Genomic DNA, 12227 nt, shown 5'->3' on the forward strand with positions numbered 1-12227 from the left:
AAAAGGTGTTTAGGCACCTAACGATGTAAATAAGCACCTAACGAGATTCACAGAAATGCGGATATTCAATCAAGAGCCCAACTCCCATCCATTTTCAATTGCTTTTGTGAATCCCACTAGTTGCCCATCTGCATCATTGGACACATACATAGGTTTGTAAACTTGACCCTTCATAATTCAATTTTTGCAACCTGTCAACACATCCTAGAGAACCTAGAATTATCACGGAAAACATCGGCTACCGAAGGGCATGAAACAGTCATCAAGTGAGACACTTTTTGTAACAATCAGTGCCTTTTGAATACTGTAACTCTGAGAATTACTTTTGTCCTCTGAGACATAAAAGTATTTTAATGAAAGTTTCAAGGGCCAATATTTTCATTATTATCCATTTTGGGCATCCAATTTGACACACCCTGAAGGGCCCCGATCTTCATAATGTGCATCTCTTCTCTGAAAAATCAGAATCCCTTTGAGGTGTGTCAAGTTAGGCACCCAAACCTGAGTAACTTTTAATATACAGGCCAGCATCCCTGCTTTGTGTATATTTAATTTCTACCTGAAGTGAAGGATTAGGAATGGGCACGGGGGTGAGTTTATGTCTCAAAGCAGGTGCTGATTTTGGTCTTGGTCTTTTTATCTCTGGCTCTTCAACTCTTTGAAAGCCAATGTCATCTTCACAAGATTTTCTTGAAGACAGATGAGTACAGTCGAGCCCCTCCTCCCTGTAATAATGCCCAGTGGTCCTGCTGCGCCCCTTGTGAGTGTCTGAGTCTTGCTTAAGTGCCAAGGACGCTGGAGGCTGGGCTGTAGCTGGGCTGGTAGGCGGAGATCCAGTGGTTACCGTAGAGTCTGAGGCAGAACTTGTCTGCTGTTTATGTTTAAATTTAATAGAGTCACTTCTCTTGGGAGGGGTTGGAGGGGTTGAAGCCACTTCAGCTTTTGAGGGCTGAGGCGAATGCCCTGACACCTGATTAGGAGAGAGATAGTCCACTTTGGGAGGAGTCTGTGGTCTTTTGAAAGTGTCAGGATCAAAGATGGACTTCCTTTGTTTTGGCTTCTTGTACACAGAGAACTTTTCAGTTTCTACTGTTGAAATATTGACCATGACTTTAGGCCACGTACCACCACTATGCTTAGCTCCATGCCCTTTGTCTAAAGCAGTCTCTACCATGATGCAGTTGGCTACTGTGGGCTCAAACGGCAGCCTCCTGCCGTCCAAATCAACAAGCCCATAGCCTCGTTCCCCATAAGCATCTGGGCTAAAGGAGCTAAGACTGTGTTCGGAATTACTGTGGCAGCTGTGCACAGCATTCCTGCGCGAGTCTGCCCGTGAAGCGCAGCCGGAAAAGGGCTTGTGATCACAGAACGAGCCATTCCCCTGGTCGCTCTGGTCCTTCTTGCCATCCAGAATGTCTGGATTGAAAATGTCTGTTTGTGTTGAACTGTTGTGTTTCAAGTTTCTTTTATTCTGAGATTGTATCTCTGATGTATGAACCCGGCAGTTGGATATTTTCTCGGAATCCTTCAGGTTTTCAAATATGTTCTGACCACTCCATGATGAGCTCTGAGGAAAAACCTAGGGGGAGAAAAATATTTACTCAACAGTGTGTCAGATTTGAGTTTTGCCCCTGGCTGCCTCAGCTGTCCCCACGAGTTCCCAATTCACACGCAGACCATAACACGAAGCTGAACATAAAGGAGCACACCTACGTTCTGGGGGAAATGATGGATGGAGTGTGTGGGGGTGGGAAGAGCTCAATCTCAGAAACCGCTAGTAACAGGGAATCCAATCAATCCAGCAATCAGGGAATCAATCCAACAAACCTTTTTGGTCTTTTATAAGTATCTTCACAGAGGCAGCATGGGGAATGGAGAAGGCCCTTGACCAGGACACCAGAGATTTGGATTTAGTTCTGGATCTACCAGTGGGCAAGTCACTTTTTAGTGTGTCTTTTCACTCTTACCTTTTGTCTGTCCTGTCTATTTAGCCTATCAGGTCTCTGGGGCTGAAACTTTTAGGGTGTGTCTACATAGTAGGGCTTAACTCGAAATTGAATCATGTCAATTACGTAGCTTATTTCAAAATAGGGAGCGTCTACACAGCACTTATTTTAAAATAGAGCACTCTGCCTCTGTCTTCCCTTACTCATCGCACTATGAGGGTTAAGGAATAGGAGTAAGCAGTCCTCCAGCTTGACAGTATTTCGACATTACTTCGATATAACTGCCTCCTGTGTAGACATGGACTAAGTTATTCCGAAATAATGCTAGTTATTTCAAAATCATGCTGCTGTGTAGGTATACCCTTACTCTCTATGGCACACCTAACTTAATTTACCCCCAGCCTCAGTAGAGATTCTGGTTTGAAATGTGTTTCTCTACTGATGGCCCTCGAGAATGAAGAATCCACTATCATGGGAGGAGGCTGCTTTTCCACCAGTGATCCCCACCCCATCTCACAGCAGTGTTCCCTCTAAGCCTCTGACTGGGTGGGGCTGATCAATCACCTGTAAAGCTGTGCTGCCACACAGTTTAGAGGGAACACTGCTCACCAGGGATCCCTTTCGAGAGGCAAGAGGACAGTTCAGTTTCTATGTGCATGCAGACTTTCTACAGCTGATGCTAACAAAGGGGCTATATTACCTGTTGCGTTGAGAGGTTTTTGGTTTTTTGCAATGTGTGCGCAATGGAACTGAGAGCAGCCACTGAATTCTACACACTGGAACAGCCATCCAAATGGGCTAATGACCCCTATGGACCAATTACTATCAGGGAAAGCCATCTGTTTTCGTTGAATTTCCACATTACTGTATTCATTTTATGAATGCGCTCTTTCCCCTCTTTAGAATTAAAAAAATGTGCATCTTCAAAAAACCTTGCAGCTTTTTCCTTCACCTCCTCCGTTTCTGTCCCCACACTCACCTTCATCAATGAGAGTGTAAGGGAATCCCTACAGTTTCGTAGCAAAGCTTCACATTCAGTCAGTGATTTATTATCAAGTGCAATGCCATTAATCTGCCAAGGAAAACAGCAAAACAAGAGGAAATTACCAAAACAAAGCTAGCAACAAGAATTGTCTTAGTTTACCTTCTATGATATAGGTACATAATGGTTACACAAATACAAACAAAAACAACACTAGAACAGAAAGAAAAATGACAGTATCTAGGTAAATTGGATCATTTTTGCACATGCGAAGTCAGACAATGTCACTAACTAGAGATTTCATTTCATCAGGGCTGCAATTATGGACTAAAGCTGGCGTTTAATGTTTGATTGCTCCACATTATCTTTATCTATTTGCATGAATCTACTCTTCCTGAGATCTATTCCTCTGAATAAAACGTATAACCAAGATACTAATAATTAAGATACTATTCAACTGATCACGCACACCCAACAGTTCCCAGAAGGGATAAAGTGGCATCCTGGAGGAGACAAGAATTGAAGAATCTCTTTGATTTGGTTCTGGAAGAGCAGGTATCTCAGAGGAAGTCTGAAGATAAAAACAGGCAAATTGCAGGAGCACCTGTAGTTTAACCAGCGCATCCAGAAATGGAATGGAGACACATTGGTCCACTTTTAAAGAAAGAATAGTCACAAAACCATTCCAGATCATTTCTATTTCTAACCTCTAATGGAGATCTAAAGATTCCTTGTATTAACAATACAATTCCTTGCATTAAAGATCCTTGAACTGAAGTCCTTATATTAATAAGTCTTAGATATCACCTATTGTGAAAAGGGAAGGCTGTGTGACTGTCCACAAGTAAGTGTGAAGGATGAGTTACTGCAATCACATTTGCAAAAACTTCACTAATGAAACTACTAAACATGACCTATATTTTCTATTACCCACCCTACAACCCCCAAAACGTTTGTTTATTCCTAAGATCATTACATTTAAAACAGAGAAAAACATCACACAACAAGCCCAACAAGAAGATTCAAGATTTTTAAAGCAAATTAAATGTGTGTTTCATACTCCCTGTAATACTGAAATGATATCTGTTCATTAGACTTACGGCAATTATTCTATCTCCCACAGCAAGAGACCCGTCTTTGGCAGCTGGGCTACCAGGCACAACAGCAGCAGCAAATACTCCATTTTCTAAACTAATTCCACTATCTGAAATCCATAAAAGATAAAACACAAGTTCACTCCTGTAGTATAGTAATAGAAATGTAGCCGTGTTAGTCTGGTGTAGCTGAAGCAAAATGCAGGACTATGTAGCACTTTAAAGACTAACAAGATGGTTTATTAGATGAGCTTTTGTGGGCCAGACCCACTTCCTCAGATCAAATAGTGGAAGAAAATAGTCACAACCATATATACCAATGGATACAATTAAAAAAAATGAACACATATGAAAAGGACAAATCACATTTCAGAACAGAAGGGGGATGCGGGGGGGGGGGGGGGGAGAAGGAAGGTAAGTGTCTGTGAATTAATGATATTAGAGGTGGGGAAAGTTAGATGTCTGTGAGCTAATGGTATTAGAGGTGATAATTGGGGAAGCTATCCTGGTAATGGGTAAGATAGTTGGGGTCTTTGTTCAATCCGCCCCCCCGGCACTCTCTGGGGGGGGGGATTGAACAAAGACCCCAACTATCTTACCCATTACCAGGATAGCTTCCCCAATTATCACCTCTAATACCATCAGCTCACAGACATCTAACTTTCCCCACCTCTAATATCATTAATTCACAGACACTTACCTTCCTTCCTTCCCCCACTCCTGTAGTACAAATCCGTTAGAACATATCTGAGTTACCTGCATGAAAAACAAACTCGTGTAATAAAAATGCAGTTGAAAATAAATTAGCCTAACTTCGAATACCTTTTAAACACACAGAACGAGAAGAGGGTTTACCGATAGCCCAACATTTAATATAGCCTGACAAGCACTTTCTAGTGGAGAAAAAGATTGCAGGGATTTGCAAGTTTATTCAGCTGAACTCCAGTAAGCCTCCTGAGAAGACAAACTAGACGGGAGAAATGATACATTAGCAATATTTATGCAAGAAATCTCTAAAGTCACTACTACTTGAATAGTGATAGAGATGCAGCCGTGTTAGTCTGGTCTAGCTGAAACAAAAGACTGAACTACTTGTTCAGTTCTACAACAGTTAACGAGAACTCGTATCTAGGAAGTCGTAACAATTCAAGCAAGTGGACTAATAGCTAGCCCTGAGCATTTAAATATATGTGATTACCTTTATGCCCAGCAAGATTGATGTGCAGAGGTGTTATCACTTTCCCGCCTAAGGACTTCCTTCTCCGAACCACCATATTAATAACTCCACCTCCATTAAGTACAGCTTTTATAACTTGCTTCTTATCCTTATTAGTAAGATCCACATCATTTATCTTCAGCAACCAATCATTCACTCTGGCAGTTAAAACAAAGGCAAGGAAGTCCATATTATAAGAATACTTTGCTAATATGCAATAATTAATTACAAGGGCCATAATAGCATTACAACAACTTAGACATTAGGGGTGGCATGTCAAACACTGCTCATTTCTGAAAAAACATGATGTATCCCATCATCTGTTAATGACTGAGTTAGCTCAAGGTCCTCTGGTTCCACCACCAGTGCTTACTAGCCCTTGTAGAGATGACTAGCGGGAAGTGACACAAGGGGGCACATGTGACTCCTCCCCACCCTTAGCTCAGGTCCCTTCATTGTCCCCATCCTGTCCCTTCCCCATCTCATGTTAGCTAGGGTGGGGAGAGTTCTGTTCCACTGCTCTGTCCCAGGCAGCAACCAGCATCCTAAGCAGTGTGCCCAGAAGCTGTCTGGGATAGAGCAGCAGTCAGGCACAGTGGCTCAAAGAAGAGAGGCTCTGTCCCCACCAGCTATTGGCCCCTTGTTCCCCCTCGTCCTCTCCAGTGGCATTTGGGGACTGGGACATGTCCCTTCTGCCACTGCACCTCCTCCCCATGCATCACCCCTGTCTCAGCTTCTCCTAATCAAGCTACTGACTCTTGGACATCTTATCTAAAAACATGGTGGTAACACAGCTGTGAAGGTACATTAAGCAGGATTAGCTCCACATTAGAGGCTGCCTAACTAACCACAGATACCTGAAGCAACATTTGAGAGGTAGGTTCTCCTGTAAAGTGAATAAGTCACAGTTATTACCTTAATAATCAGGGCTATGAGACGGATTTTGGCAATTCACTTGACATTTTTCAGTTACCTCAAACATATTATTGTTCTTGAAACCATCTCAGGCATGACCCGCTCTCAAAATCTACCTATGTTTCATGTATTCTGATGCCATTGTGTTGAGCAGACATAGCATTAGGTATGTTCCCAAAATGTCCAGCAAAAGACATTTAAAGCCCTTTAAAATCAGAGAGTGGTCCCTTAGTTTAAACAAAAATGTCACAATATGTTCCAGCTTTTATTGAGACCTCAACTGTACACATCTGAAAACATGAGTTACAAGGCCATTGAAAATTAGCCTTATGAAAGGACTGTGGCTGCAACTTTCTATTGGGGGAGGGGGCTTCATTCCATAATAACCTCTGCACATAGTTCCAGAGTCTGGACAAGAGCTCTGGTTCTGCTGTTTCAAAACACAAGTCTCCATCACTTCTGCCAAAGGAAGACCTCTTTTAGCTTTCTGTACTGTTAACACAATTTTCTGTAAGCTGGACCAGCCAACAGAAGGACAGACATTTAGTCAACTTTCACTTAAGAGACCCAAAACTCAAACTGACACTATGGCATCAGTACTAGGTCATAAAGTATCCATAATCTTCCATCTCCTCGCTATAGCTTACCCACAAATTCTCAAGAAGATCTAAGTACTGTAAACGGAAAGTGTGAAGCAACAGAAGTAGGTCATGTGCTAGAGGGCTTCTTACTGCAATTTTCAGATCAAACCAATTTCCCAAGCCTAAGTTATTAGGGAGCTAAAACAGAAGCCACTTAAACTATGCAGAGGTGACCAATTATACATATGATTTTTTTAAACTAAAGCACATTAAAATATGTGTTTACCATTGGCATGCAAATGATTTACCAGTTAACACTGTACCTTAATCGACCATCCGCAATACTTCCTTTGTCTACTTTGGTGACAAATATTCCACAGTCTCCAGGGAGGTATGGTTCATTCACACCTTCTGCCACATCAAAACCAAGTGCTTTCAAGTCCATATCCTCCTAACAAAAACGCAGTTAATATTAGTGAGCAATTCAACAGCAATTCAATTTAATATGTACTTGTAGGCACAGCAAAATTGTAGAATTGTATGATTTCTTTTGGTGCTTTAACAACATCCCAGATATACAAATTATTATATAGAAATGTCAATTCCTCTCCAAGGGTTAAATATTTATCATTATTAATTAATATTCATTTATTATTCACACACAGTCTTATATATAAGTAACACCTGTGCAGCGTACAAGATCAATGGCAAAGTTATCTATGGTTTGTACTCCACAAAAGCAAGTAGATTTCCTATAACAAATCTTTTTGATAATGGTCTATTGTGTCTTAATGTGTCAGCTTTTCATACCTGACTGATATGATATTGGTTGTGGATACTGCATTTATGGTATGTAACCACAATGACAATTAATAATGCTTAAAAATACATATTGAACAAACTGCCCTATTGTACGACCTATTATACCAGGGATGTAATAACGAAACATCAAGTAATTCGTTCAGACAAAACCCTCAAGTCTTCAAATGACAGCTTACTCTGTCTTTTTCAAACTCTACCACTTCAGTTTCCCATTCCAGAGAATCTGTGTCAATGGCTGAATCATGAGAACTGTGGGCCATTAACTGGCGAAACCTGGCTTCCTTTTCCAACTGGTTCTCCATCTTCTCTCTATGGAATAAAAGACAATTGTTTATAAGTGATTCAGCAGTTCCCTTGTAAAAATATGAATGGATGACATTATGCATTTTACAGTTTCTTCTCTAATTTAGCAATACAAATTATGCTCAGTCTAGCCAATCCCAAAAGCTTGGTAGAAACCTCCAACCACTTTTAAAACATATTTCCTACATCCTGTAATAACCTTCTCTTAAATGAATGGGAAGAAACTTATGAATAATTTCTATACATGAACATATAGAAAATATCTTAAGAAACCTAGCAGAAGATTTGCTCCCCTCGCCCTCCAGATAACCTGCTCCAATTACTAGGGGAGAAGTGGATGTGAGTTAGTACTGAAACTAAGATCTCCTATCACCCTGAAATAGTATGAGATACAGGTTTTCTGCTCTTATTTATCATTCAGTGGGAATCTGGTTGTAATGAACAAAGCTACAGAGAAATCCTGACTGCAGTGAAAGAGTTGCTTCCATGCATTTCAACTGATATATTTCATATGTAGACATATTCAGAACAGATTACACTTCTGACCCAACAGTCTAATCTCAATGGAGACTTTCTATTTTCTTATTTCCTGTGGGGCAGGCTCTGCCATAGGGCAAGGCGAGCAAAGCAAGTGACTTGGGCCTCATGTTTTCGGGGCCCCCTGATGCTGAGTATTCACCATCCACTGGCCGTGGCCCCACTCCCAGGGTCCTGCCTTGGGCCCCGCAAACTCTTTGGCCGGGCCTGCTGGGGGGACAGGGCATGACTAATAGGCTCCTTTTGTCAGCATCTTACACAACACTGATATATAAGTTTATCTACATGTGGATCCTTCCCCTTATGCACAATAGGGCTGTGTCTACACTGGGCCACTTATTCTGGAAAATCAGCCACTTTTCCGGAATAAGCTGCGAGCTATCTACACTGGCCCTCGAATTTCCAGAAAAGCAAGGACGTTGAACTGTACAAAATCAGCCGCTATTCCGGAAAAACTATTCTGCTCCCGCTCGGGCATAAGTCCTTATTCCGGAACACTGTTCCGGAAAAGGGCCAGTGTAGACAGCCCAGGAGTCTTTTCCGGAAAAAAGCCCCGATTGCAGAAATGACGATCGGGGCTCTTTTCCGGAAAAGCGCGTCTACATTGGCCACGGACGCTTTTCTGGAAAAAGGACTTTTCCGGAAAAGCAGCCTGCCAGTGTAGATGCTCTTTTTCCGGAAATACTTATAATGAAAACTATTCTGTTTTAAGCATTTCCGGAAATTCATGCCAGTGTAGACACAGCCCCGGTGTTTAAGTTCTATTTAATCTTAATGAAAGTGATGGGTATAATGCAAGTGAAAGACTAGGATTAGCCAGAGGCACATAGATATCAAAATGCTGACTACCTCATCAGTACATGTTGACTTGAATTTTTTTTCTGTTTCTGAACAGCTTTTGAAGGGGCATTAGAAATAAGATACTTTCTTAACCTCAAGCTTAAACAGTCATCAAAAGCCCTGAGTTACTGAAGTAAGCTAAACCAGAGAGCGAGCCCTGCTGTGTCTTCAGGCTTCTACATAAGGGGGGTTGTGTACTAGTGTTATCTTATTTACACTGATGCAGGCAGACAGGCCTGAAGAGTCAGTGGATTAAAGGTTTTTAGTATAAAAAGAATTCCATACAATTACATCATTTTATAACGTACTTCAGTTCCTTCAATTCACGCACAGCATCATTTTTTTGCTTTCTCATGTCATCAAGATTGCGAAGCGCCTCTGCCAAGTCACTCACAGCTCTGTCTCGCTCTCTCCTCAAGTTGTCACACAAAGTCCTTTGAAAGTAACAGATATTCAGGTAATATTTTAAAGCTTCAACTTACATTCATACAACTCTGAATCTTTATATCCAGACATGTCCTTTACCTGCTAAAAAAATCCTTCCTGTTTTAGAAATTCTGCTTTTGTACTTAAGTGTTTATCTAGCACAAAAGGGGTGTGAGGTGTTTTATAGACAGTAAGTTAACAACTAGATCCTCGGAAATCATAATTCAGGTCCCTTGCTTTTTAGACCATGGGTACTACATAGTCGGCTACTACATGCGGAGGAAGATACCTTGTTACCACGCTCTTATGACTGCGCTGATGGGCTGTGGAGGGAGAAGTTAGTGTGGCAAGGAAGGGATTTGTTGTTAAGGTTGTCTTGGAAGACTCTCCCAAATTAAAAAGGGTTATTTTGCCTATTACTTAAGTTAACTGTGATCAAATCATGCACTGGCTCAAAAAGATGACACACACGATCAAAAGCCGTCCAACTATGAAGGAACATCTAATGTGTTTACCGTATGCTCTCCCTTTCCGCAACTATCTTGTCCCGTTCTTGAAAAGCCCAATCTCGCCGACATTTGGCTACTTCTGCTTCCTGGACAGCCTCCTTTAGCTCTTGTGACATGGCCTCATATTGCTTTCGAAGCATTTCAATTTCTTTGTTAGCTCTTTCTATGTCCAATGTAGCAGAATCTTGGATCTGTAAGTTCAAATATATATAAATATTTATTTTATGAACAATTCATGAGATAAGTATGCACGTTAAGTATTTTAACCCATACTACCCATTTATTATATGAAGGGCTTGATTTTGAAATCCTTCCACCAACTAAATAACTGTTCAGTGAGAATCCCGATGGGAACTTTGCCTGTGTAAAGGGGTCAGGATTGGCTCTATGCATTTTAGCCAAGAGGGAGGCTCAGTGATTTATAGGACTGATTCACAGTAGATTTCCTCATCTTAGAGAAAAATCAATATATATACTTGATATTTCAGTGGCACCTTGCTGACTCATTGATCTATTGTAGCATAGAGACCGAAGATGTCGAAGGACAGCTGGAAATGAGATCAATATAGTGCACTTTCATTGCACAGACTGACTGTTCTAGTGTCTAGACTTAGCCTGTGAGACTGTAAACAGATGCAGATTTACAGTGCACCTACACTGGTGATTCACAATCCCCAATCTCACAAGAGGAATAATGGCTCTCGAAGATGTTTTAGCTTTAATTGAATATTTAAAAATTCAGGATTTTAGAAAAGATTTCACTCTTTTAAAAACATGGAACTCCACCTGCCGTCCAGTGCACATTCTGAACACCAAAGGGAACAGCGACAATGGCAACACCAATTTAAAGAGAAACACCTCCATATTTGCAGCACAAAACAAGCAAGATTATTTTAACATGACTAATTCAAAACCTTTTCTTGCTGTTATATGTGAGCTTGACTTGACATACGTGAGTAGTCCTAATGAACACAAAGGACCACTCATGAAATTACGCAACTATGTGTTCACAGAATCAGAGTCTAAATACACGTAGAAGGTTCCTATCAGTTTTAGACGAGTCACTTCCAAAGGACTCTACACATTTAGGGCTGTATGCCTCCCCAAATTGTTTTCAATTGTAGCCACTAATGCTTAAAACCCCTTGGCACATTCCAACCCACCACTTTAAAATGTATAATCCTAATTCAGGAGAATAAACACAAGTCACAATAATATATGTCTTGCCTTTCGTTGTGCTATTTCCTTTGCCACTCTTCTACACACCCCTCATGTCAGCCCACCTCTCAAAATCTCCAAATCAACCCACAAACAACTGAGATCTGTGCCTATATATTATGTATCCATCAGTGATTATGTCAGGGCTCTCCACTCAGCTTGTACAGGATTCTCCTCTCCCCTTCATAAAACAAAAGGTAGATGTGACAAAGTAAAACTTCGCTCCTTCTGAGGGTCTTGTGTCGGAAGAGCCCTACAATTCCTTCTCTGTCTCTTTCCCCACTGTACAGATCCTTAAAATCTGTTGACCCCGTTGCCTCTTTTAGCAGACCATTTAGCAAGGCTCCTCCTTTAGAGTCTATCATATGCAACCCTTTACCTATTTGGGAGGTGGGGGTGCACTGTTGAGTGACAAGATGCTGCCAGACCTGCCTATATGGTATTATGATCAAGGATTGATACTATGATGAAATAAGGTAAATGAAAATATGCCGCACACATAAAACATTCAGAAAGATCTTACTTAAACAATTACTGTAAATCATGTAGTTCCTACACAAGCATAGGGAAGCAGGGCTAGTACATGATTTTTAAATACATGATAGCATAATTACAAACATTGCAAAACTGCAGGAATATTTTAATTCTTCTATATAAATAATTAAAATTAGCAGCCATAACTTGTTCTCTGTAAGTTGTAAGAAATGTGTGCAGAACAGAGAGTCTTTAGTCACACTTTATATTGTTTCACTTACAAATTGCTTTATAAGGATTTATATTAAGTGATTGAGATGAGGCACAGAGGACCAAAGTGCGCTGTATCCACGAAAGCTCATGG

General features: G+C 40.9%; 1 protein-coding gene across 2 annotated transcripts in view; it reads right to left on the reverse strand.

Moving 5' to 3' along the window:
- Positions 1–12227, reverse strand: part of DLG5 (discs large MAGUK scaffold protein 5) — a 172012-nt gene that overhangs the window by 34081 nt on the left and 125704 nt on the right. For both annotated transcript variants that reach the window (XM_075934726.1, XM_075934727.1), the window contains 8 exons: positions 10178–10362; positions 9545–9670; positions 7733–7865; positions 7058–7185; positions 5221–5396; positions 4029–4132; positions 2926–3018; positions 560–1579 (listed from right to left, as the gene is read on the reverse strand). In XM_075934726.1, the coding sequence (XP_075790841.1) occupies positions 560–1579; positions 2926–3018; positions 4029–4132; positions 5221–5396; positions 7058–7185; positions 7733–7865; positions 9545–9670; positions 10178–10362 (1965 nt within the window). The remainder of the gene's footprint in view (positions 1–559; positions 1580–2925; positions 3019–4028; positions 4133–5220; positions 5397–7057; positions 7186–7732; positions 7866–9544; positions 9671–10177; positions 10363–12227) is intronic.

Source organism: Pelodiscus sinensis, chromosome 8, assembly GCF_049634645.1.
Source record: "Pelodiscus sinensis isolate JC-2024 chromosome 8, ASM4963464v1, whole genome shotgun sequence".
Taxonomy (NCBI): Eukaryota; Metazoa; Chordata; order Testudines; family Trionychidae; genus Pelodiscus; species Pelodiscus sinensis.